This window comes from Oreochromis niloticus, linkage group LG11 (assembly GCF_001858045.2).
Source record: "Oreochromis niloticus isolate F11D_XX linkage group LG11, O_niloticus_UMD_NMBU, whole genome shotgun sequence".
Classification (NCBI taxonomy): domain Eukaryota; kingdom Metazoa; phylum Chordata; class Actinopteri; order Cichliformes; family Cichlidae; genus Oreochromis; species Oreochromis niloticus.
The window spans coordinates 37,808,687-37,832,797 of NC_031976.2; the positions used below are offsets into that span (position 1 = coordinate 37,808,687).

Consider the following 24,111-nt stretch of genomic DNA (forward strand, 5'->3'; position numbering starts at 1 on the left):
CCTTCGGGGGGATGTAACACAACTAAAAACACATCTTTTTAGAACTACCCTGTTATCCTTGTGTGAAGCATTTTGTGATCTTTTATCTAGAAATGTGCTATATAAATAAAGTTTTACTTACTTACTTTCGCTGTGCGTTCATGCAGCTTGTAGAAAAAGTTTATTGTGGAAGAAGGTGGAGAAAAGGTGGAGCTGGAAATCAGCTGGAAACAATCAAAAGAAATTCAAAGTAGATGCAGCAACGTGTCAAGTTAACCATGTGTTAGCTGCTGTTAGCTGCTGCACTGTGTACAGTAGTAACCAGGCCTCCACCAGCTGTGGCGACGTGAGGAAGAGACACAGGAAGTGAAATTAACAGGGTAAGTAAACAGATGGAACATAATAAAGGGACAAACAAATATATAAAAATGATTTCAGGAAAAACTCAGCAAACTAAAAATATGCAGAATATCTCCAGATGTGTGGACGCGAGCAGCCTGAAGGCTGTGCTGCAAGTGTGTGAGACCTGGAGGCGTCAGAGAGGACCTGTGTGCAGGTGTTTGACTTCTTCCACGCTAAAAAAACCCACCTCACAGCAACAGGCACGAGTCAGCGCCTGATGAACAGGAGCTGAGTCAGGAGGATGTTTAGAGCTTTTACTCTGAAAGAGCTTCAGTGGTTTTTGTTTGTTTGTTTGCTTGTTTGTGACTCACTGTCTCTCACTGACGTCACTAGATGACCAAAACACATCAAGAGTGGAACAGACCACGCCCCCTTCCTGGATAAAAAGATCTTCGTCAATCACGTCACAGTCTGGCTTCGTTCTAGAATCGTTCGGCGGCGCTTTGACGTGTCGGAGCTTTTAAAGAGCTGAGAGCAGCTCGGCGTCTTCACGCTGAGCTGTCCTGTTTTGGTGCTGAGGGAGGAGCTCAGGTAAACCCGACAATCACCACACCTGGGTATGGGCTCAAAATGTGGTCATAAATATTTTGTACTTGTAAATCAGGACTTGTATGTGTAAAAAAGATTTGTGTGTGGACTTAGCCAAAAAAACACCTGCAAGTTACAAGTACGAATTTTGACCCTATTTTTCTTCCTTTCATCTGATTGGTCAATGTCATGTCAATCACAAATGTAACAATCCAATCAGAGAACAGATGGGTTTGGCTGTCGGAGGGGCGCTTTTTTGAACTGCAGGTCCTTGAAGGGTAATACAGTTTGAAGCTGGAGGATCTCTATATAAATATCCGATAGCAGCTAGGTCCGCTAACTTTCAGCAGCTGTTGAAAGGATAAAGTTGTGGTATGTCAGTGGTTAGAAATACCATTATTACTTTAGGATTAGTTTAACACAAAGTCAGGGCTGACCCAGGACCATTGCTGTGAGTCACAGTGCGCAGCATAAAGGTCCTTTCACATCAGACGCAGCATGTGCTGCTAATGCTAACTGCTAACTAAAAGCAAAGGATCCAGAATTTGTTGCGCTGGCTGCTGAGCTCTGTGGGTTTCTGCAGCAGCTCTACCTGTACTAGATGCACCTGCTCCTTGTCGTTTCTATCTCTGACTTTATGTCCTCTACAAGAGTTTCTGGGGTTTTTGCTGGTTCTTCAAATGTTCAATAAAAACATGTATGCTAATTCATAACGAAGAAAGCTTTGTAACTATCCCCACTAGTGAAGACTGTGTCATTTCCACAACACTGCTTTCCCCCCGCGGTCCGCAGCGCTGTTGAAAAGGCTGTGGAAGTCCCTGTATTAAACACGTAAACCTGTGACACAAAAATCACCAAACTCGGACGACCACAGACTGTTTTCCTTCGTGGTGATGAAGGAAAACGCTGGGCTGGCATGTAAAAGGGCATTTATTCCCTTCAAGGACCTGCAGTTCAAAAAAAGCGCCCCTCCGACAGCCAAACCCATCTGTCCTCTGATTGGATTGTTACATCTGTGATTGACATGACATTGACCAATCAGATGAAAGGAAGAAAAGTAGGGTCAAAATTCGTACTTGTAACTTGCAGGTGTTTTTTTGGCTAAGTCCACACACAAATCTTTTTACACATACAAATCCTGATTTACAAGTACAAAATATTTATGACCACATTTTGAGCCCATACTCCTCCTTGTATCCACAGACATGTTTTTAACCTGGAGTTTATTGACTACGAAGGTCAAACTCACTTTTAGCTTCATCAGGTCATTGCTACAGAAAGTTTTGACTTTGTCCTAGAATCGTTTAACCCTCTGGGTCCTCTGAAGGGTCCTGTGATGTGTGAGGATATTCTGTCGGGCCTTTTCTTCTAAAGGTCGTCTTTGTGGGCCCCTTACAGCTGCCGTCCGCTGCCTGGCGAATGACCTCATACCACAAAGTCGATGTCAAGTTTCTGACGGTCGTGCAGTTCATGATTTTTGTAGCCTAGCGTGTTGTGCCACTGCAGCTGGGTGCTAACACGATGACTCCTATAACAGGAACCATGAACTTTCCACCAACTAATTACATGTTTGTTGGGGGGGGTCCAGTCACGCTCTCTGCCCTTCTGCTTGGCACACCCCTGATCTGTTGAAGTTTTCTTTGATGTAAACTTTAGAAATATTTTTTGTAGTGTGTAGTTATTGTAGTAATATTTGGTAGTTGTGGCCTGATTGAACTGCGTGAACTGTGCCTGTGTTATCGTGTTATCATCACATGACTGTGATGAACACAGGCCAGCACCAGGTCAGGTGGTTAGCACCTGGCAGCAGGAAGGCCCCGGGTTTGAATGCAAAGACAGGCTCATTAGCTTAACTGGTGAGTCTAAATTGACTGTAGGTGTGAGTGTGAACAGCTGGCTCTATGGTGACATGTGCAGGGTAACCCCACCTCTCGCTCTGTTACAGCCCCGCCCCGTTGAATTGGATAGGCGTGGATGGATTAGGTTTCATTACTGCCCGGTGCCATCCAGTGGTACAAGGCCCCCCTTTTCTTGGCATACGCCGAATCTGGTGAAGCTCTGTCTGATGGAAAGTTAACCCCCACAGTCCAACCGGGCACACCAAAAGAACAAACCCAGGTGCTTATACAGCGAACCCAGTGTAGAGAAGATGTAGCTAAGAATATACTCAGCTTCATCCAGAGGTGTGACCGTGTGACCACGGTCGTTTACCCCATAAATACATTTGATATGTAAATAATAAAATGCATGAACAGTTTGTGAAAGTCTCAGTTTAATGTTTCAGATTATAAACTGGTGATGAACTCTCTCCATGCTGGGACACCTCAGATTCCTGTCTGCTTCCCACAGACTGAACCTGGAAACACGTGAAATATCTACAACTCGTGGAAAATCCCTCATCGGGAAGTGAAACGTTTGTTGGACACGACGTACAAACTCTCACAGGTATTCTCACCTGGCGGAGATTTCAGTTTCATTTATGGACATATTCTCATAATCCAACTTATTTAAGCTCCCAGTTACATGTTGTTGTATTTAACTTGAGCTGCTGTAACAAGAGAAGATAAATCACACTCATCAGCCACTTTATTAGGTACACCTTGCCAGTACAGGGTTGGACCCCGTTTCCTCCCTCAGAGCTTTAACTCTTCATGGCTCAGATTGGACGAGGTTCTGGAAGCATTCCTCAGACACTCTGGTCCGTGTTGGAGTGACATCATCACAGAGTTACTGCAGATTTGTCGACTGCATCCATGACATGTGGTAACTGTGGAGGCCATTGGAGGGCCGTGAACTTGTCACGGACGTGCCAAGAAACCATCCCGCCCCCCGACAGAGAGATCCTGGATGTTGTGGCTGATATTGATCTGCTGCTGTTGCCCATCTGCTTCAGGTGTGATGTGTTCAGAGATGCTCTTCTGCATATCTTTGTTCTAGTGAGTTATATAAGTTCTAAGGTCATTCTCCTCTGATCTGTGGCACCAACAAAGCATTTTCTCCCAGAGATCTGCTGCTCACTCCATATTTTCTCCTTTTCACTCTGTTAACTCAGCAGCTGTACCTAATAAAGTGGGCAGTGAGTGTAAATATAAAGCTTCAGTTCATAGAGGGGTACTGCCACCTGTTGGTAGGAAAATATCAGTCGTGTTGTTTCTGTGTTTTGAAATGTTTCTACTGTAAAAACAGTGACGGGAATATTTCTGTCACTGACATATTTCCACAGATTTTCCCTCAGGATGCAATGAAGTGTTGGAGCGTTCAGCACTCGTCAATCCTTCTGTGCGATGTTTGAACTTCATTCCTCGTATTTTAGTGTTTTCTGATCGTGGTGGAGGCGGGCTTCCACGTAATCTGTGGCTCTGCAGGAACACGTGGCGGCTCGAGCTGCGGAAACAAACTCGAGGTTCAGGTGAAGGTGAGGCATTAATGAAGTGGTGACTTCATTAATGCCTGGTGTACAAACTGGACCAAGGACAGTTTTTTAGGTTAGACTCGGGTGAATTCACCAACTCTGCAACAGCACAAAGGCCTCTGTGTGGCTGACCTTTGACCTTCACATATTAGCTGTTTTACCTCTACAGAAATGAAATCAGAACCAGGGCTGCTGATCTGTAGCACCAAATATTCATCAAGCACTAAAAATTTGAAAAACCCTTCGTGACCACGCGTCTCGTTTGAAACGTGACCTTTAGGAGAACGAGGAGCTGTCGGCCAAGTTCAGGGTTCACATCCGGACACGTGTCTGTGGTTCAGGCACCAAAAGCACTTTGGTTAAAGGGTCAGTGTGGTCCAATCAGCCGGCCGGATCGTGGAGCTGCGGCTCGTTTGGAGGCGGAGATTCGTTCTGTTACTTTGGGATGCTGTTAGCCTAGCTTAGCATACAGTCTGAAAGCTCATGCTCCTTCCTGTTTCCGCACCGTGTCCACGAAAGCAAGTGGCGTGAGCTGAGGCGGGGCTAACAGCATCTCAGAACTTTCCTTTAAGGCAGATTTAACCGAGCGCGTCCTCTGAAGTCCTTCTAATATCTGAGGCTGAACACACACTGGTTTCACTGGTTACTCGCTGACTTTTGTCCACACTGGTTTCCCCAGCATGGGCCTCCCTCTCTCGCCTCTTTCAGAGACTCTCATTGGTCGAGGAGGTCCCGGCCTCCCTCAGCCCAGCTGGCTGCAGCTCGTGCTTCTTCATGTGCTTCCTGAAGACTCGGGCTCCGCTCAGGTTCTTCTGGCAGATGTCGCAGAAGTACGGCCGAGCCTCCGAGTGCACGTCCACGTGGTAGGTGAGCTCGAGGGCGCGGCTGAAGCTCTTGCTGCACAGTGGGCACTGGTAGCGGACGCCCGAGTGCGTCAGCTGGTGCTCTTTGAGCGAGCTGCGCTGCTTGAAGGTCTTGGGGCAGACGGGGCACTGGTACGGCCGGGCGTCGGTGTGCAGACGCTGGTGCCTGCGCAGCGCGCTGGAGAAGGTGAAGCTCTTGCTGCAGATGCTGCAGGTGTAGGGTCTCTCTCCCGTGTGGATCCTCTGGTGCTCCGTCATGTGGACGTGCTGGATGAAGCTCTTCCTGCAGGTGGGGCACTGAAAGGGACGCTCACCCGAGTGGATCCGCAGGTGCTTCTGCAGCGCCGACGCTTTGAAGCAGTCACGCCCACAGACGGGGCAGCAGTGCCGCGATTTCCCATCAGCCCCGCTGTCAGCCTGTGGGTTCGGGGGTCCGCGAGGACTTGTGGGCCCATCGCAATCTAAGAATCCATCAGGGTGTAAAGGTACATCAGGGTCTGTGGGTCCGTCAGGGTCTGTGGGTCCGTCAGGGTCTGTCAGAGACATCAGAGAGAACTCAGAGAAACAGCGACTGCTGCTGAGCAGAGTACCTGCTGCCCTCACAGAACCCGTCGGGAACAATCAATAACAAATTAATTAAAGATAAAGACTCACTGCCGGGCGCTGGCCTCCAGTCCTCTTCCTCACCATCAGAGTTTATCAGTCCGCTTACGTCTGGCTCTTTACGCTCCTCACTCTTGCCCCGCCCCTCGGTGGGGCGGAGTTTGATGACAGAGGACTCGACTCTGGTGAAAACACCTGCGGAGGTCTGTAGAAGTAGAAAAAGACAGGAGGAAATTAAACTACAGTTAAATGTTAGCGTGATGATATCTCCAAATAAATGAAACTAATTTAAAATAACTGTGACGTGATGTGAACGACGAGCACGCTGGTTCGCACAGAGGACCGGAGCGTGCGTCCTGGACTATCGGTGAGGCTTTTGTGCGACGGAGGGAACGATCGCAGCTTTTCATTTACAGCTGCTGCGTTCTGTGCTGACCCCATTCTGCAGCTCAGACCTGCACACAGGTCAAAGTTCACCTGAGACCAGCTGTTTTCTTACCTGCTCATTCACACCTTCATCCACCTCCTTCTTCTTCTTCTTCATCCCCACCTCCACCTTCCCGCTCTCGATCTTCATGTTGAACCAGAACACCTGAAAGATGCATAAAATCTGATCTGAGTGCAGTTTCTATTTCGCGCCTTCAGTCTAACGCACGCTCAGATGAAAGAGGTTTGAACTCTGGGCGTCACCTTGTCGGCGGGGTTGGCGATGAGCCCATCCCTGATGTGTGTCCTCATGTGCTGGCGCAGCAGGCAGGGCTTCAGGAAGCTCCGCGGGCAGATGCTGCAGGCGTGCGGCTTGTCGGCCATGTGGGTCTTCCTGTGCACTCGCAGGGTGGCCGCGCTGCTGAGGATCTTGGCGCATACCGGGCAGCGGTGTGGCTTCTCCGAGTCATGGACCTTGGCGTGCTCCAAGAGCGCCGACATCCCCGGGAAGCTCCTCCCACAGCTGAGGCAGCCGTGGGAGGAGCTTCCCTTCGCAGTATCGGTGCTCCCGCCTGAGGACGAACAGGAGGAGACAGTGAAGGACCTGCTTAACTCAGCTGTTCATGTCACCTGGTACTGTGTCGTTAAAGCTCGCTTCAGTGTAAACCTGAACTCCACAGTTCCTTCAGCCTCTTCCCACCCACACAGATTTACCCACTGCCACAGCCCACCCGAATGACACTGACCAGTGTGAGCCTTCCTCTGAGAGCAACTTGTTCCAGTTTGTAAAACACAACAATAATCTTTAGTCACTTTAAAGGTCACATCATTTTTCTTATTTTGGTCCCTCATCCAGAATTCGTCACAATCACCAGACATAACAACCCTCTGCAAACGTTCTTCATCTCGTCCTCCACAGCTGGGAGAAGTTTCAGACCTCACTGCTCTCTACGCCTCCAAACATCTTTCATGCCGCAGTAAATTTCACTCACACAGCTCAGCTGGAATCCAACCACACTGCCTAACGCCCGAGTCCTCACCAGCTAATCTGCCTGCTGTAGGAAACGCAGGAGGAGGCCAACATCCAGACCGACGTCGAGGAAAGGTTTTATCTGAGATGTTCACAGAGGTGACGGATGTTCAGGGATAAGGTTTACACTCTGGAGTCATTTCAATGAAAAACTGCTTTGTCGGAGCGTAACGGGCCGACCCGTCGAGCTCTCGTCTGAAACAAGGAGCTGGAGTTTCTCACCGGTCGCCGAGTCTCCGTCTGCGTTCGCGATGTTCCCGTTCTCCAGCTTCATCCCGCTGAGCGATTCACTCGGTTTCTGGAACAGAGCACAGATCTGAGGTCAGTTTACCTGCATCAGCTGTGAGCAGGTCAGTTTATGAAGCTGCGCTAACCTTCATCGAGGACTCAAAATAATCCTCTTGCGTTCTGCACTTATTTTAAATTTCTGCATGTTTCTGAAGTTGGGGCTGACTGCTCACCGGCTGGTCCGAAGACTGTGAGTGGTCGTCAGCGGTGGCGGCGCTGCACTCCTCCCTGCTGTGGATCTCCTGATGCTTCCTCAGCACTCTGAGCACGGAGAAGCGCTTCATGCAGATGTCGCACTGGTACGGCCTCTCTCCGGTGTGAGAGCGCATGTGCTCCTTCAGCCGCGACGCTCGGCCAAACTCTCGGCCACAGACGCCGCAGGTGAACTGCTGCGCCCTCTGGTGGAGCTCCCGGTGCTGCAGCAGCTTCTCCACAGATGAGAAGTCCTTCTGACACAGGAAGCAGTGAAGATTCATCTCCCCCTGAGGTTTCAGACAGACGGAGAACAAGCTGAAGCTTCACCTTTTAGCTCAAACCAACTCACACCAAAAACTTTACATCTTTACACGGCAACTGCAGGGAGGAAGAACTCCCTTTAAGCAGGAAGACAGAACCAGGCTCGGGAAGAGAAACCAAAGAATAAACAGAGGTAATGCTGATAGCGTCCCAGAGTGTCTGTATGAGTGCAGACGAGACATATTCAGCCAGTATCTCGCCCACTTTGTGTGTCTTAAAATAAAGTCCTGAGATTTAAATCACAGACACGGGGTCAGATGGGCGTCGACTACGATGATGACTCCGACCTCAGGCTGGAGTTGAAGAGTTTAAAAAAATACAAAGACAAAATGATCCCTGAGAGGAACCAGGAGAGGAGAGGGGACCCAGTTTGCTGTGTCCCAACGCTCTGCTGTCAGGTTAACACCTGGTGTTCAACATCTGGTTCTCCAGCTGTGGGGAGACACATTACTGTTCGACTTCACATGGGAATTGACGTTTCCTCAGGGAAACGTCATTCTCTCACTCCAACCAGTCGCAGCAGATGGCCCCGCCCCTCCCTGAGCCTGGTTCTGCCGGAGGTTTCTTCCTGTTAAAAGGGAGTTTTTCCTTCCCACTGTCGCCAAAGTGCTGCTCATAGGGGGGTCATATGATTGTTGGGCTTTTCTCTGTATGTATTGTTGTAGGGTCTACCTTACAATATAAAGCTCCTCGAGGCGACTGTTGTTGTGATTTGGTGCTGTGTAAATAACATTGAATTGGATGGCTGTGAGCTCCACCTACAAACTGCTCCTCCAAGCAGTTCATGTGGACCGAATGGTCCAAATGAACTCCCACCTCTCTTCCCAGGAGGTCAGGGAACAGCATGACACTGAGTGAAACTAAGATGGGTGAATTTCATCTGAATTCACTGAAACTGAGCTTGAATCTGATTTTATTGCTTATGACAGACAGAAACTGTGAGGAGCGCCTCGTGATCCTGAGCCAGAAACAGCCCATCACAGCGAGCCTCTCGCCTACAGCACAAAAGGAAAATGTGACACGTCTGAACAAACTGTTCACAAAAACCAATCACTCCTTCCAAACTCTTCCTGCAGTCACGTGACCACACCTGTGTAACACTCACCTCTCCGTGAGCACCTTCGACTTTGACCACCTGGATCTGCTCGGCGTGCTTCTGCAGGTGTTTCCTCAGCAGGCCCGGCCTGTTGAAGCTCTTGCCGCACAGCGAGCAGCGGTGTGGCTGCTGCCCCGTGTGCAGCCTCACGTGATCCCTGAAGGACGACGCCGTGGAGAAAACCTTCTCACAGATGGAGCAGGAGTACAGGTTTTGGCCAGTGTGGGTTTTCTGGTGGTCAACGAGCCCCGTCCTGGAGGCAAAGCTCTTGGGGCACAGCGAGCAGAGGAACGGCCTCTCTCCGGTGTGAGTGCGCTCGTGCTGGACGAGGTGGCGCCGCTGGACGAATCCTCTTCCGCACACCGAGCAGCAGTGGGGTTTCTCTGCGGCGTGCCCGAGGCGGTGACGCCGCAGGCAGCTGAGCTGGGCGTAGCTGATGCCACAGTCGGGGCAGGAATACGGCTTCTCTCCGGTGTGAACCCGCTGGTGGACCGCCACATTTATCTTCTTTGTGAAGCGTTTGCCGCACAGCGAGCAGCTGTACGGCTTCTCGCCGGTGTGGGCCGTCATGTGATCGACCAGGCGGGAGGGACGCGAAAACTCCCGGCCACATACCGAGCAGCGGTGGCAGCGCTTTGACCGGTGAGCGCTGTCTGAAGCCGGTTGATCTGGTACAGAGAGACCTGGAACGACGCCCGCTCCTGCAGGACACAAACACATACATGATCATTAAAACCACGTTTTAAAGGATTTCCTTTAATCATGTGAAAAACAGACAGAAGAAGAAGTGGAGGGGGACGCTGGGGTTTCTGAATCGTCCGTGCTGGGCAGACGCTCCTCCTGCAGAGCTTTGTGATTCAGCCTTGGCCTGATATCAGCGCTCCTCCCTGACGTAACTCCGCTCTGACACTAAAATAATCCAACGATGGTCCCTAACCTTTAGCAGGGAGCTGCTGACAGTCCTTTCCTGTTTCCTCAGGCTCCTCCTTCACTCCATTCATCTCCTCATGCTCTCCTCCTCCTCAGTGTTGATGCGTCTCCTTCAGGCCTCTGAAATAAACAATCATACACAAACCTCCTGCTAACGGTGAAAGCAGCACAGAGTTAGTGGGTGTTAGTGTGCAGACATACCTGAAGCCTGGTTCGTTTCCTCTGAGCAGAGCCGCATGAAGCCGTCGTCGCCCTGCTGGAGTGAATCCTCACACTGAGACAGAAGCAAACATTAATCAACCTTAAACGTTGGTCAGCGTGCTGTCGGCACGCCGATGAGCTAACGTAGCTCACCATCATCAAGAGGCTTCTCTCATTTCTCTGTCCTTAAAAGCCCAACCAGCAGTGCACACTACAGCACTGTGCAAAGTCTTGAGCCACTGCTCTGTTCTTTATATCTTACTTTCAGGGAGCCATCTCCACTGTGGAGGAGTTTAAGTATCTCGGGGTCTTGTTCACGAGTGACGGGAGAAGGGAGCGGGAGATCGACAGACGGATTGGTGCAGCGGCTGCAGTGATGCGGACGCTGCACCGGTCTGTTGTGGTGAAAAGCGAGCTGAGTGTGAAAGGGAAGCTCTCGATTTACCGGTCGATCTACGCCCCTACCCTCACCTGTGGTCACGAGCTGTGGGGAGTGACCAAAAGAACAAGATCGCAGAGACAAGCGGCGGAAATGGACTTCCTCCGAAGGGTGGCTGGCCTCTCCCTTAGGGTGAGAAGTTCAGCCATCCGGGAGGGGCTCAGAGTAGAGCCGCTGCTCCTCCACATTGAAAGGAGCATTTGAGGTGGTTCGGGCATCTGACAAGGACGCCTCCTGGGCGAGGTTTTCCGGGCATGTTCCACTGGGAGGAGGCCCCGGGGCAGACCCAGGACACCCTGGAGGGATTATATCTCTCACCTGGCCTGGGGACGCCTTGGTGTTCCCCCGGATAAGCTGGAGGAGGTGGCTGGGGAGGGCTTCTCTGCTTGGGCTGCTGCCCCCGCGACCCGGCCCCGGATAAGTGGAACAAAATGGATGGATTCAGGGAGCCAGACGTCCTTCAATAAAGTTCCTCTTTGGACATTTTCAGTCTTCATGCTTGACCATTTTCAGAGGAACATTTTTGTGTTTGTTGAGACACTTAACTGTAACCTCCAAAGTCACTCCAACATAGGCTCATAACACACAAGTTAACAAAGACCTCATAGTAAACTCTAGACATAAAAACACATCATTTCTTTATTGAAACTATGAAAAATGCCAAAGATATTTGGCAGATTTCTGCACCAACACGCTGATTCCAGGCGAGCTGCTGAAAACATGACATCAGCATGGTGTGCAGCGTGTCCTTAAAGATCTGCGGAAAGTGGACAAGTGAAGGACAGAAGGAGAAGTTCTAGACCTAAAACCATCTGCAGCAGATGAACGGCATCTTGAAGACCCGACGCAGGATCTGAGAGATGATCTGAACCTTCAGCTGATCCATCTATAGTCTCAGTGGAAAGACGGCTGTCAATAAACCGTTGTTAAAAAGGGAAACAAGGAGAATTTAACATTTTTGGTTGAAATCATGGTCAGTATGTGCAAGGTCAGGAGGAGGTCCAACAGTGAGTCTGCAGCCATCTGTGAGACATGGTGGAGGCTCTGTCGTGGTTTCAGCTGCATGTCAGCGAACGGTGTTGGAGAGCTTTGATCAAACTGATCAATTATGAAGTCAAAGAAGTACCATCAGAGTTTGATCCACCATGCAGGAACATCTAGAAACATCTGATTGGCAGCATTTTTCTGCATGATAATGATCCCAGACACACTGCCAGTGCAGTGAAAGCACACCTGGATAGAAACACACACAGTGGATCACCACAGGCGGTTTTAGACTCAGATAAGTTGTGGGATAAAGTACTGAACAGTTGTGACCAAAGTGATGCTGCCACACAGTCGACAAAGGAAGCCGAGCTCGACTCCACGAGCACTGCATGCTGCCCTCTGTTGGTCAGAGGGAGCTATGCTGTGATAAAGAAACACATCGGTGCATTTGTAAGAATACTGTTATTATAATGTTACAGGCTACTGTGTGCCAATGCTAGAGGATGAAAGATTACTGAACAGAAAGTTTCACGCTGTAAAAAAGTCACTTTATAACAAAATAAATACATAAGAACAAAAATATCTTTTGTACAAAAAAAGAGAAATGTTACTGTACAAAAATTTAACTTTGTTTAAAGGTGCATCGACCACATGAACAGTATGTTTGAAATTCATTTGTATGGTTTATTTTTAAATGTTCAATTAATTTTGCTTGTGCTCCAAATAAATTAGATGCTGCCCTCTGTTCTTGTTCTGAGCCCCATGAAAAACCTGACCCCCAGGTGTGGAACCGTCACTGTGGAACACCATGAGTCACGGATGGTCCTCCCCAAAGCCCGGACCCCTGAAGCAGTGTGGGATCATCCTGACAGGGAACAGAAAACATCCAAAGCAGCAGCTGGAGAACTGCTGCTAAGGGTCCTCACAGGAAGCTGCCTGAGAGGGTTCAGTCTATGTTTGCACATATTTCACATTTTCGTCACAGAAAATAAAGAAATGAGAGGTGGCTCAAGACTTTTGCACAGTGCTGTGTGTCTTTGTCTGCTCTCACTGTTTATTTCTTCGTCCTTTACCGCACTGTGAGCATTAAAGTGTGTGTTAGGAGCTTCCCGATCACACAGAGAGCAGCTCGGAGCTCACGCTGATGGTTTTTGGTGCTTTAACTCGGAGCATCAAACGGACAGCCAGCTAGCCCATCAGCTAGCCTCAGAGCTAGCCCGCTATGTTAACGTAAAGCGTTCAGAGAGAAGCCCGGAGCTTCAAACACACCCGTCCGTACAGACCGGGCAAAGAAACGCCCGAGAAAGGATCTAAACCCGACGGTGTTACAGGAGCATCCCTGACAGCAGAGCGGCTGACGCTTAGCTTTGAGTGCGGCTAGCGCATGCTAACGCTAATTAGCTGTGATGGAGGCGGAGCGCCGGTTTATATGCTTCACAGCCGCCTTCGGCGAGCTAACCCGCAGGTGTACGGATGGAGCTCTCACCTGTCTGTCAGGAGCATTCACACCTACTCCAGGAGAACAGAAAAACCAGAGAATTTAAAAAAAAAAAAATGAAGAGTCAGACAGCAGGTGAGTCCCACCTGAACCTCACTCAGTGCTGCCGCCGCTGGCCGGACGGTGAACTACAACAACACTGCAGCGGGAGGCGGGCGTCCGCGTGCGTTCATGCACACATCAGGTGAGACAAAAGGAGCCTACGTCATCATACTTCACCTCAGCCTCACCAACATCTGCAGCAGCTTCACGGTCACCTTTGACCTCTGCAGGAGAGACTGCAACAACCTGGAGGTAACTCACCTGGAACTCATGGACAGGTTATCACACAGATCAATCTAAGGACTATTTTATTTTATTCTTCCTTCCACATGAAGGCAAACTGAATATTTTGGGGTATCTTCATCCTTATGAATTTATTTGGACTCACATCATGGCGAATGATTGAAATCTGCCACCGCGCCACAAATAAGACCTCACAGTTAAACTTCACACCTCAGCGTCACTGTGGCCTTCAGAGTAAACTGTGTGAGTACATCTCAAAGATGAGGAGGAACCTGCAAATGCCAAAACTGTGTGCACCAAATTTCATACATATGCAACATGGCGGCGAGGCTGCCTCCGTGAAAGGCAGCACCGCCTGTTTTCAGGGATTTCCCTCTGAAATGTGACCTCGACACGTGCAGTAACAAACGCCAACTCAAACTGAAGTGACGACAACAACAGTGTGTGTTATACAGGATGAACAGGAAGTGTCTTTAATTCTGGACACTGACAGCAAGTCATCACAAACATGGAGCTGAGTGAAGCTCAGAACCGTCGCCGCTGCTGGCAGTAGGTCACAACACGCACGCGCACACACACACACACACACACACACACACACACACTTCACCCCTCCCCCCACAGTCAGTCTACTGCTTCTTCTTCACCACGTGAGCGCAGTCATATTTCCCCCGGACCACGGTGAGTTTGACCCCGGGCAGGTCCTGCGTCCGGCCCCCCTGCACCAGCACCACGTTGTGCTCCTGCAGGTTGTGCCCCTCCCCGGGGATGAACACCACCGCCTCCTTCCCGTTGGACAGCCGCACGCGGGCGCACTTCCTGTTGGCAGAGTTGGGCTTCTTGGGCTTTCGGATCATCGTCTTCAGGATGACCGCCTTCAGCTGGGGGCGGCCAAACGTGGCTCCAGCGGCTTTGGGAGGGACTTTGGGCTTCCCTTGGCGGTGCATCTGGTTGAGCGTGGCCATGGTCCTGGGCAGGAGGGGGGCGGTCCATGCAGAGACATGCTGGGATGCTGCAGAGGGAGGAGTTTACGGTTAAACGCTGAAATAAACTGAGCTCGCCCAGGTTCATCTGACGTCACACTCACCTTGAATCAGTGACGTCAGCGCCGGTCTCAGACTCCACAGAGACGCCATTCCTGAAACATCAGAGGAGAACATCTGTCATGAGACCTTTAGCTGGAAACACTTTGTGTATAACGGCTCATTTGCATCACGGAGCCCTGCTCTCTAAAACGGACATAGATGCAACTCTGTGTGAAGCTGGATTTAAGAAAAAATGGTTTATAAAGTTTTTAAGAGCATGTTTAGAGCCATGTGGTTTCAGTATAGGAGCTGTAACTGATCTCAGGTCAGCAGGCAAAGAAGCAGCTCCTCAGGTGTTCGTGGGTCCTCGTGCACGCGTCAGTCGATCTAAAATATGAGGTTATATAAACGCAGTCTGGCGGCTCGTCTGTTACACCCACGATAACTAAACTGAACGCGTGCAGTTGTTCCACTAAACTCACCTACCTGTGGAAAGAGCACACCTGTGCACGCGCTGATGTTTATACGCACAGACAGCGGGGCTAACGGTTAACATCGGCTAGCTTCAGGACGCGCGCGCGCGCACACACACGGGTTACCGGAAGTTTGCTCGCTCCACACACACCTGCTCAGAGTCCCGGACAAACAGCCTCCACACCGGCGGAAGGAATCGGAACTCTGACCGGTTAACGTCAAAGTACTGACGGCATTCCAATGAAATCTATCAAGGACGTCGCAGCACGAGCACCACGACCTCTCAACAACCCGGAAATCCTTCCGCTGTCAGTGTGGCTCCACTGGCGCATTACTGCCCCCTGCAGGAGGAAAAAGCGTTTTCTCCTGAGTTCTTCTTCCTCCCCTGCATCCACGAACCGTCTCTGAGCTCCTCTGCACATGCTCAGACCTTCACAGCAGGTCTCACCTCGGTCTTTAAACCTTCCTCTGATCATCAGGATCAGCCATGAGTTACAGCAGACACGCTCCTCCATGTGTCCTGTTACTGCTGATGTATCAGTACGTCCTGCTGACAATAACTCATTATGCCTCTGAGTGCAGCTTTAATCTGTAATAAATACATGATTTAAAAACTGCTTTCACAAGCAGTATCAGGCAGATTAGCTGTCACGTATGTGAGCAGTCAGTGCACTTCAGTTTGATTTATAATGCATCAAATCAGTGACCTCAGATTAGGTTCATGTAGTTAAGGAAACCAGAGAGATAAGCTGTGACGGTGCTGCTGGGAAATAAACCCGTCTGAGACCAGAGTCCAGAGGCTGATGCTCCGGGGATAGGTTTAAACTGAGCCTAGGGTCAAGGACACGCGATGATGATGTTAACCAGCTGCTGACGGCGCCACACTTTCTGACATCCAACTTAAACCTTCTGCAGACTCGGTGTGACCCCATCCCAGGGTCTGGTGTGTTAGCCGTGCCTGGAGGACAGCCTATGAAGATGGGAGCAACATTCACTAATACATCTCCCTCGTGGCCTTCACAGCAGGTCTCACCTCGGTTTTTAACCTTTCCTTTTCACTCGTGCCGCTCTCCTTCTGTCAGAAATCACGACTCAGCTCCTCGTACGTTTTTATTGTATTCTACAGGTTGTAATGCACGTCATCGTCGCTTTATTTAAACACTTATTCAAATGTGTCATTTTTCCTGCTTATCATTGTGTAGTATTCTGTTTTTATTGCATTTGGCTCTGTTATCAGCTCACGAGTACACGTGGAGCACTTTAGTTTCAGACTCTGTAATTACTCTGTAATTACTCTGTAATGGGACTTTCAGCCAGAGCAGATTTAAGGTTTTCAGCTCAAGCCCCCCTGGAATACCTGAGCTGACCTGGGCATCCCTGCTCGGCCCTGCTTCAGTGTACTGTGTTATGTGACTGACATCAGTTTAAAAATGTGTTTTGTTTCTAGTTTGAATGATGATGTCTAAATAAATCTATTTTTGATTGTAAATTTGTGTTTTTTAATGATTAAAATGATTGAAAATCATGATTAATAACATGAGAAGAGCTCTGGACCATCCTCAGCTCTCCTTCTGTCCCATCAACCCTCTGAAGGTGGAGAAGCTCACCTGAGGTCCTAACATCAGCCTGTGCGTGATGTCGTCGGGGTCAGTGTGCACGGTTACTGCAGCGGGAGGGAAATCAGTCCCGGTAAGTGGCTCGAAGGTTTCGTGCTTCACACATGTCAGCTGATCTCTATCAGACATGGTTACACATTAACCAGGAGGTCCACAGGTGTGCAGGACAGGTAAAGCAGCTACAGCTTCACTCCGAGCTGCAGTCAGTTGGAGCGAAGGTGAAGATGAGGCCGCAGCTCCTCCTGGTTCTGACGGCGGTCGTCTGTGCTGCCGCCAAGCCTCTGAGCAAGGCAGCAATGACGAGAAACAAGCTGCTGCTGATCTCCTTCGACGGCTTCAGGTGGGACTACGACCAGGACGTGGACACGCCGAACCTGGACCAGCTGGCTGCAGACGGGGTCAAGGCCAAATACATCACGCCCCCGATGCTGACCATGACCTCGCCGTCCCACTTCACCACCATCACCGGTAACTATGACAACAACTTCATTTTAATATCAATTTAGTTTCAAAGTTGCAGCGGTCACAGCCAGTACTGCATTAGGAATACTGCATGCGCTGGAAAGTACACATGCTGTACAAGTACAAATATTAAGAACCTGAAAGTACTTAAAAAAATTAGAATCCACAAAATCTTCTTCAAGTAGGAGCAACAAAAACTGGAATGGTCTGCAAATCTGTCTGATCCACTCAAACTGTCGATTATTAACGACATGAACAGAAATATAGTCATGACATATTTGTGTCCTTTTATGTTTATACCTATATCTTTATATTCATCCACTAATATTTCTGTTTCTGCACTTTATGTGAGTGCTGGACGTTTGTTGCCATGACAACTCACTTTCCCTCTGGGTTAATAAAGTCTCTCTGATTCTGAAAAATTGAAAATCTGGGAGAGATGTTCCAGAAAAAAATTAATATCTTAAAAGTCATGATTTTACAAACTGCTGAGAGCTGTCTGCTTTAGCTACTTTACAACTATTTTAAGGCTTTTTAAAAATATTACGTTCTGTGACCAATACATTTTAAAACAGCGAGACCGGAGCAGCAAAGAACAAAGGAGGACACGTTAGAGTCGGGCTGATAACCGGCCTAATCTGGACTGTGATCATCAGGATCAGCCATGAGTTACAGCAGACACGCGCCTCCATGTGTCCTGTTACTGCTGATGTATCAGTACATCCTGCTGACAATAACTCATTATGCCTCTGAGTGCAGCTTTAATCTGTAATAAATACATGATTTAAAAACTGCTTTCACAAGCAGTATCAGGCAGATTAGCTGTCATGTATGTGAGCAGTCAGTGCACTTCAGTTTGATTTATAATGCATCAAATCAGTGACCTCAGATTAGGTTCATGTAGTTAAGGAAACCAGAGAGATAAGCTGTGACGGTGCTGCTGGGAAATAAACCCGTCTGAGACCAGAGTCCAGAGGCTGATGCTCCGGGGATAGGTTTAAACTGAGCCTAGGGTCAAGGACACGCGATGATGATGTTAACCAGCTGCTGACGGTGCCACACTTTCTGACATCCAACTTAAACCTTCTGCAGACTCGGTGTGACCCCATCCCAGGGTCTGGTGTGTTAGCCGTGCCTGGAGGACAGCCTATGAAGATGGGAGCAACATTCACTAATACATCTCCCTCGTGGCCTTTCAGGCAATAAAAGCTTCCTTATTGGTTTAGTGAGCGTTACCTGCTGATTTAGCCTGTATGGTGTAGATCGACTGTGAGGCATAAACATCTCTGCTTGCTTTGCTGCTGCTCCGAACTTCACTGTTTTTTGTTAGCTTGACAAAAAAAGCACGGTGCTAGCATGCACTAAACCAGTGTCACACACTGGGGGCTTGTCGAGGATTCAAGCCTGTGACCTCTTGCATACAGATCCCATTTATGTCTCAGAAGTTGCACATATAGTAAAACACAGATGTGTGCAAATCCCTCCCACAGACAATCTGTGGGAAACATCGAGGTAGATTATCTTCTTGCCTGTGGGGAAAGATAAAGTGAAGACCATGCACAACCTAAAGTCTGGCTCAGCTTCTGTCGGCGTTTCTCATCGTCTCAGACTCCTCAATAAAAAGATCACTAATCTCTAATCAGACCTGTGATAATTAGTCCCTCTCAAATAAAGGATCTTACTGTCTGCTTTCAGCTTCCAGAGCAGTGCAGCTGAATGTGCTAAAACCTTGCTGTGCTCTTTAGGCCGATGGGTGGAGGATCACGAAGTCGTCCATAACTTGATGTTTGACCAAGAGACGAACCTGAAAGTTCCTCACAAAGAGACACTGAAAAGATCGGAGTGGTGGGACAATGGAGCTCTGCCGCTGTGGATCACCGCTCAGAACCAGGTGAGTGGGAGTACAGGTCAGCTGCACCGACACAGGATGACGTGTCATCGTGGTTATTTTTACCGGAACTGATGATCCAAACACTCATGAGAGCACTGAATGTAGAAAGTAGTCCACATCTAAAGGTGCCATTTTTATGTTTGTCGAATTTGAGGAAAAGTAGGATTCTTCAGGAACATCACCGATAAAAAACGGAAAACCAAGCTGGATGAAATCTGCTCTTCCTGTGAACTCGAGAGTGCTTCTAACACTTCTGGACTCTATTTGAAGCCATAATACGATCACAGATCAGGAGTGCGATGTGGTGCTGACCGTTCTGTTTAACTATTCTGATTTCAGGGTCTGAAAACAGCTTCCTTCTTCTACCCCGGAGGCGGAGCCAACTACAGTGGCCAAGCGGTCAATCGAGCACTACTGGAGGACTCCGGCCACCCCGATGACAATGAGACCGAGTGGCGTCAGAATATTGACACGGTGATGAGCTGGTTCTCTGAGGAGGACTTCCACCTGGTGACGCTCTACTATGGCGAGCCAGACAACGTGGGCCACGCCAAAGGGCCGGACACCCCGGACCGGAAAGAGATCATCCGTCAGATCGACCGCACCATCGGCTACTTGAGGGACGCTATCGATTGCCACAACCTGACCGACAGGCTGAATGTCATCATCACCTCTGACCACGGCATGACCACAGTAAAGAAGAAGCCGCAGGTAGACGAGGTCATCCTCAACAAATACCTGAACTTATTCGAGGGCGCCGGATTTGAAATCCTTGACTACGGTGGGTTTGGCATCCTGACGCCACGGCCGGGGAAGGAGCAGGAAGTTTTTGACGCCCTCTCCAACGTGCCCAATATCACGGTGTACAAGAAAAACGAGATTCCAGAAAGCTTCCATCTCGCCAAAAGTGAGCGTCTGCCTCCCATCGTGATCATCGCAGATCTGGGATTCAACCTGAACTCTGTAAGTACCCCAACGTTTTACCTCCAAGAAGCCAGAGCAAAATTCAACGAATGTAGAGAACGTATCCCGACTTCTTATCGTTTCACACCAGAGATTCATCGTCTACGTGAATAAAGGTGACCACGGCTTCCATAACACTGAGATGGACATGAAGACCATCTTCAGGGCCTTCGGACCGAGCTTCAAGAGGAGCTACCTGTCTGAGCCGTTCGACAGCATCCACATCTACCCTCTGATGTGCAAACTGCTGCAGATCGAACCAGCGCCGCACAATGGGTCACTGAGCGTGACCCAGGACATGCTGCTCCCCACCCTGACCACCACGGCCAAGCCTTCGTTCACAACACCGCAAGGCTCTTTTACCACAGGTGTGTTGCCCTCGTCTGAGGCTCATCTGGACTAGAGTAGCGGTCTGTTATCCAAGGTTCAGATAGACTCATCTTTTACGTCTGGCTCGAGTTCAGGTTCAGTTCAGGACCCTCTTGCTTCAAAGCGACCGTGCCGATCACCTCGCCGCATAATTCTGCCAGCAGAGCTATGCACACACATAAGTTACATATTTCAGCCACGACTTTTGAGGATAAAATAAATAATTTTATCTATGAAAAGGTAGAATTCTGTACATTGCTTACAGACCTGTCGTAAGTCTGTATCATTTGGTGCCATTGGTCGTCAGGCATTCGCATTAAAAACTCTGGCCCCGCCCACTGCTCGTCACCACTGATACAAGAAGCCAGCTTTTCACCCAGCTTTTGAAGGCGTCTCTAATCCAATCACAAACAGATCATAAGTGAGAGTTTAATAAGATCAGGTGAAAACCAGCCTAGCTAAGCTTTTAGCTCTGAGTGCAGATCATGTGACGTGCACGTTAACCACGATGCTCCTTTCCTTTCCAGCTGGATCGCAGGGAGCTCGGCTGTCCGTGGCTCTGCTGCTGGCCGTGCTGCTGGCCATGTTCACCGTGCTGTAACTGGTCCAGGATCAGTTTGATGTACAGCTGGATTCAGCGATTTCCTCATTTATGTTGCTGCAGGTTCACTCTGAACGTTGTAACGTTTGCTTCTCCAATAAATATGAACAGTGTGAACATTTTTAAAGGGCTCATTTTCTGTTTTTTGTTTTGTTTTTTTTGTTTTTTTACATGCTGCGTTTCACCTGATGTTCCTGTGTGAGGCGTTTCCATTCAGTCAGACTGAACGCTGCTTTTGACAGGATTAAACGAAGAATCCTTTTTGCCTCGTTATGTCTTTTTCTGTGAACGAGTCCCTACAGCTGAGGCAGAGAGTGTAAAAATAGCAACACATATACTAACAGGAAATACTCATCAATGGACATTTTATCAGGTTGTGTTAGAAACTGTGAGGACTGCCTCGCTGTGGGAGCCTCTGGTGGATGCGGAAGGAACTGCAGCTTTTGCATCAAATCTCTTTATTGTCAAATTATTTAAATAAATCCATCAGAGATCAGCGACTCCTCCTGAAATGATCGAGATGACTAGAGAAGGTCACGTGACTCGCTGTGATCGTCGCCACCAAACTGATTTATTAACCTTTACAAAGAAACTACAACAACAGCAGCTGTGACATCATTCATTTCTTCTGCTGTAGGCAACAAGGTGATGTACAACAGAGACCACACGCGCCCACACGCACGTGCGCGCACACACACACACACACACACACACACATAAAAACCTAAACCAGCATGATGGATTAAATATAAACGTGTCGGAGCTTCGCCCGTTTCACAAACACTGAAACAAAAGTTCAAACCATGAAATTAAAGTTTCTCACAACATCCATCCGGAGAGACTCAGGCGTCCGTTTTTTCTCGTTTCTTTTTCAGTTTGATGCTTCGGCAGCCAATCACAGACTGCCCGAGTTTTTAAAAAAAAACAAAAAAAACCAAACAAACAAAAAAAAAACGCCAGCAGAAGAAACCTGAAGAAGCCGTTTCCGTCTCATGTTTCACCTTAAAACGATGAGAAAATAAAACGTCCGCCTCGTCCGAGACGACGCAGAGTCAGAAGTACGGCACGCTCAGGTGAAGCCCGATTGGTCCCCCCGCGACCTTTCGCCTCCCTCAGAGCACACGGAGGAGCTGCAGCGCCCCCGCCTCACCCTCCTGCCCCGGGGCGGTGGATCATAGCGACGTCTCGGCGTTCACAACTCTTTGCCCGTCCTCGTTCTCCACGTTTATCTGGACGCTCGGCAGCTTGTCGTGGCTGAAAGAGAACAGAAACTTTATTGGCACCCGAGTCAGAGACTTCCCGTCTTACAGACACGTTAAATAACATCCAAAAGCGGGTTTTTCCTGCGATTCAGAGCCCGCAACCTTCCACTTCCTGTAGTTTGGGGTTGTTCTGAGATCCGAGCTGATGGTGCTCACACGACAGGTGTGGCAGGTGGAGTGACATCTGTGAGGTTTGGTTTGTGGCTCTGTGAGGAAGCACGCCCCCGCTGTTCGGTCTTAGCGAGTCGTTTTCATGATGTGTTTGAAGTTTATAATGAAAACTAAAAATGATCTGACGTCACAATAAAAAAAGTGGAAAACAGAAATCTTTGTCTCCGTGGACTCAAAGACTGCAAATAAAGATCATATTCATGGAAACATCGGTAGAGCAGGAACATGAATCAGCCCAGTGTTTATCGTGTCTCAACATCCAGGCCAAAATTTCAAAATAGAATTTTTTTTGTTAATCCACATCGTCCAGCCCTCGCCAGCGCTCATTTTTAATGGTTACAGGACGGCTCTTCAAGTCTGACGTCATCAGTCATGTCCGGGTCCAAAGTCAAACAATCACTGCAGCATCACTGAGAGTTACAAACTGTCTAAATTCTTTCATCTTTAATAAAATGATCAGCGTTGCTGCTTTACCAGGTGTAACAATTAAGTTTAACATCCAGGCATCCATGAAAACAGGATTTATTACATTTAACAGAGTTAGAAGTTAGCAGGAAGTTAGCTCGCTAGCTTCCACCTAAGCATGATATAGCATGTTCTGACTGAGAGATTTCTGAAACATTCAAACGTACAGCTCTGCTATCACTTCCAACATAAATGAAGACAGAAAACTAAACAGCAGTGACGTTTGTAGGGTTACTGAAGTTGGGCTAGCTGGTATATAATGATGTGCTACGTGATCGCTAGCGACACAGCTATGTTAGCATAGCATAAACACAGTGAAGCTGGAGGACGAACGCTAAGTTTTTTCCACTCGATAAAAGTTAACGTGAGGGTTCCCGATGGTTAGGGACAAATGCAATCGCATGGCAGGATGCTGTAAACTAGGGGTGGGTTTTAATAATCGATTCATCGATTAAAATCGATTCTGGCTTGGATAACGTGATATCGATTCATTAAAATCCTGAATCGATTTTTTAATATAAATTTATTTTGCCCGAAACGCCAGAATCTCAGGTGAAACCTCACAAAATTTCAACAACCACCAAACAGCTAAGACAGTAAATGAGAGCAGGTACACGGATTCTGCACATAGATGTAAACACACAGCGCAGACCCGCAGATCAGAATCACTGAGATGTCGCCTTTCTCACCCGACGGGCGCTGCAGCTTTAAGCGTCTGTGCGCGCTCCCGTGGCAGACAATCACTGTTTGGCACAACAACTGCACGGACACGGTCGGGGCTGAAAGCCGACAGCTCGCTGATTCTGATGTTTCGGCGGGTCCGCGCTTTGTGTTCACGCCCTTTTTGCGCTGATTCTAAAGCTGTTAGTTTGATCTCTCTCCAAACAATACTGACCGAACCAGCAGCAAAAGAAGATCCAAACTACGCTTCACATAAACAACAACAACTCTGACTTTTACTGTTTTGCTTCCATCACGAAGCACAGCTCTCTCTCTCTCTCTCTCTCTCTCTGTACTTCAAGAACAGTTTCCGGTCTAAAAATCTGTTTTCTGCATTATTCGCTTGCTTGTTACGCACAGGTCTACTGTTGTTTACAGCGCTGTCGACCGCTGTTTTTTGTTTTGTTTTGTTTTACATACTTCCGAAAAGAAAACCTAATTTCTGCCGTTCAATTCTGAACAAATTTAAACTTTTTAAAATTATGCAAAACGCTCAGCCGTGTCTCTAATAACACCGCTGTAACGTCAGAGGTAACGTTCATATGTTGATTAATGGTTTTCTTTCGTTTTTGATGTACTGCAGAATATTTTTATAAAATCCAGGCCAGG

General features: G+C 48.5%; 4 protein-coding genes and 1 long non-coding RNA gene across 15 annotated transcripts in view; 2 read left to right on the forward strand and 3 right to left on the reverse strand.

Moving 5' to 3' along the window:
- The first annotated feature begins 369 nt into the window (after positions 1–369).
- Positions 370–3,409, forward strand: LOC109204173 (uncharacterized). Its single transcript, XR_002063732.2, has 3 exons — positions 370–912; positions 2,855–3,027; positions 3,194–3,409. It is a non-coding gene; the product is annotated as an uncharacterized LOC109204173 (long non-coding RNA).
- Positions 3,340–13,328, reverse strand: LOC102079997 (endothelial zinc finger protein induced by tumor necrosis factor alpha). 3 transcript variants are annotated; one of them, XM_013275027.3, is made up of 11 exons: positions 13,187–13,328; positions 10,275–10,347; positions 10,081–10,193; positions 9,153–9,844; positions 7,705–8,013; positions 7,466–7,541; positions 7,254–7,325; positions 6,478–6,785; positions 6,287–6,379; positions 5,839–5,992; positions 3,340–5,717 (listed from the first exon to the last, which is right to left on the reverse strand). In XM_013275027.3, exons 3-11 carry the CDS (start codon positions 10,142–10,144, stop codon positions 5,026–5,028), a joined length of 2,460 nt encoding a protein of 819 aa, XP_013130481.1. In that variant the 5' UTR covers positions 10,145–10,193; positions 10,275–10,347; positions 13,187–13,328; the 3' UTR covers positions 3,340–5,025. The 3 variants fall into 3 exon arrangements, with proteins under 3 accessions (XP_013130481.1, XP_005456034.1, XP_005456033.1); XM_005455977.4 differs by lacking the exon at positions 7,254–7,325 and having other exon boundaries at positions 6,478–6,728; positions 7,463–7,541; XM_005455976.3 differs by lacking the exon at positions 7,254–7,325 and having other exon boundaries at positions 13,187–13,327.
- A 600-nt stretch (positions 13,329–13,928) lies between these two features.
- mrps12 (mitochondrial ribosomal protein S12) lies at positions 13,929–15,286 on the reverse strand. 3 transcript variants are annotated; one of them, XM_019364553.2, is made up of 3 exons: positions 15,134–15,286; positions 14,571–14,621; positions 13,929–14,495 (listed from the first exon to the last, which is right to left on the reverse strand). In XM_019364553.2, exons 2-3 carry the CDS (start codon positions 14,617–14,619, stop codon positions 14,113–14,115), a joined length of 432 nt encoding a protein of 143 aa, XP_019220098.1. In that variant the 5' UTR covers positions 14,620–14,621; positions 15,134–15,286; the 3' UTR covers positions 13,929–14,112. The 3 variants fall into 3 exon arrangements, with proteins under 3 accessions (XP_019220098.1, XP_005456035.1, XP_005456036.1); XM_005455978.4 differs by having other exon boundaries at positions 14,995–15,141; XM_005455979.4 differs by lacking the exon at positions 15,134–15,286 and adding an exon at positions 14,991–15,112.
- A 175-nt stretch (positions 15,287–15,461) lies between these two features.
- On the forward strand, positions 15,462–21,011 carry zgc:153896 (ectonucleotide pyrophosphatase/phosphodiesterase family member 7). The gene is made up of 7 exons (XM_005455980.4): positions 15,462–16,008; positions 16,576–16,671; positions 16,745–17,066; positions 18,806–18,951; positions 19,291–19,914; positions 20,006–20,282; positions 20,811–21,011. The coding sequence occupies exons 2-7, from the start codon at positions 16,618–16,620 to the stop codon at positions 20,882–20,884; spliced, it is 1,497 nt and encodes a 498-aa protein (XP_005456037.1). The 5' UTR covers positions 15,462–16,008; positions 16,576–16,617; the 3' UTR covers positions 20,885–21,011.
- A 314-nt stretch (positions 21,012–21,325) lies between these two features.
- LOC100708185 (sodium bicarbonate cotransporter 3) overlaps positions 21,326–24,111 on the reverse strand; it is a 35,805-nt gene continuing 33,019 nt past the window's right edge. For 4 of the 7 annotated variants that reach the window (XM_025911728.1, XM_025911727.1, XM_025911726.1 and 1 more), the window contains one exon: positions 21,434–22,138. In XM_025911728.1, the coding sequence (XP_025767513.1) occupies positions 22,057–22,138 (82 nt within the window). In that variant the 3' untranslated portion in view covers positions 21,434–22,056. Of the gene's footprint in view, positions 22,139–24,111 lie in introns of all 7 variants that reach the window. The other 3 variants (XM_025911729.1, XM_025911730.1, XM_013275026.3) reach the window with 1 other exon arrangement.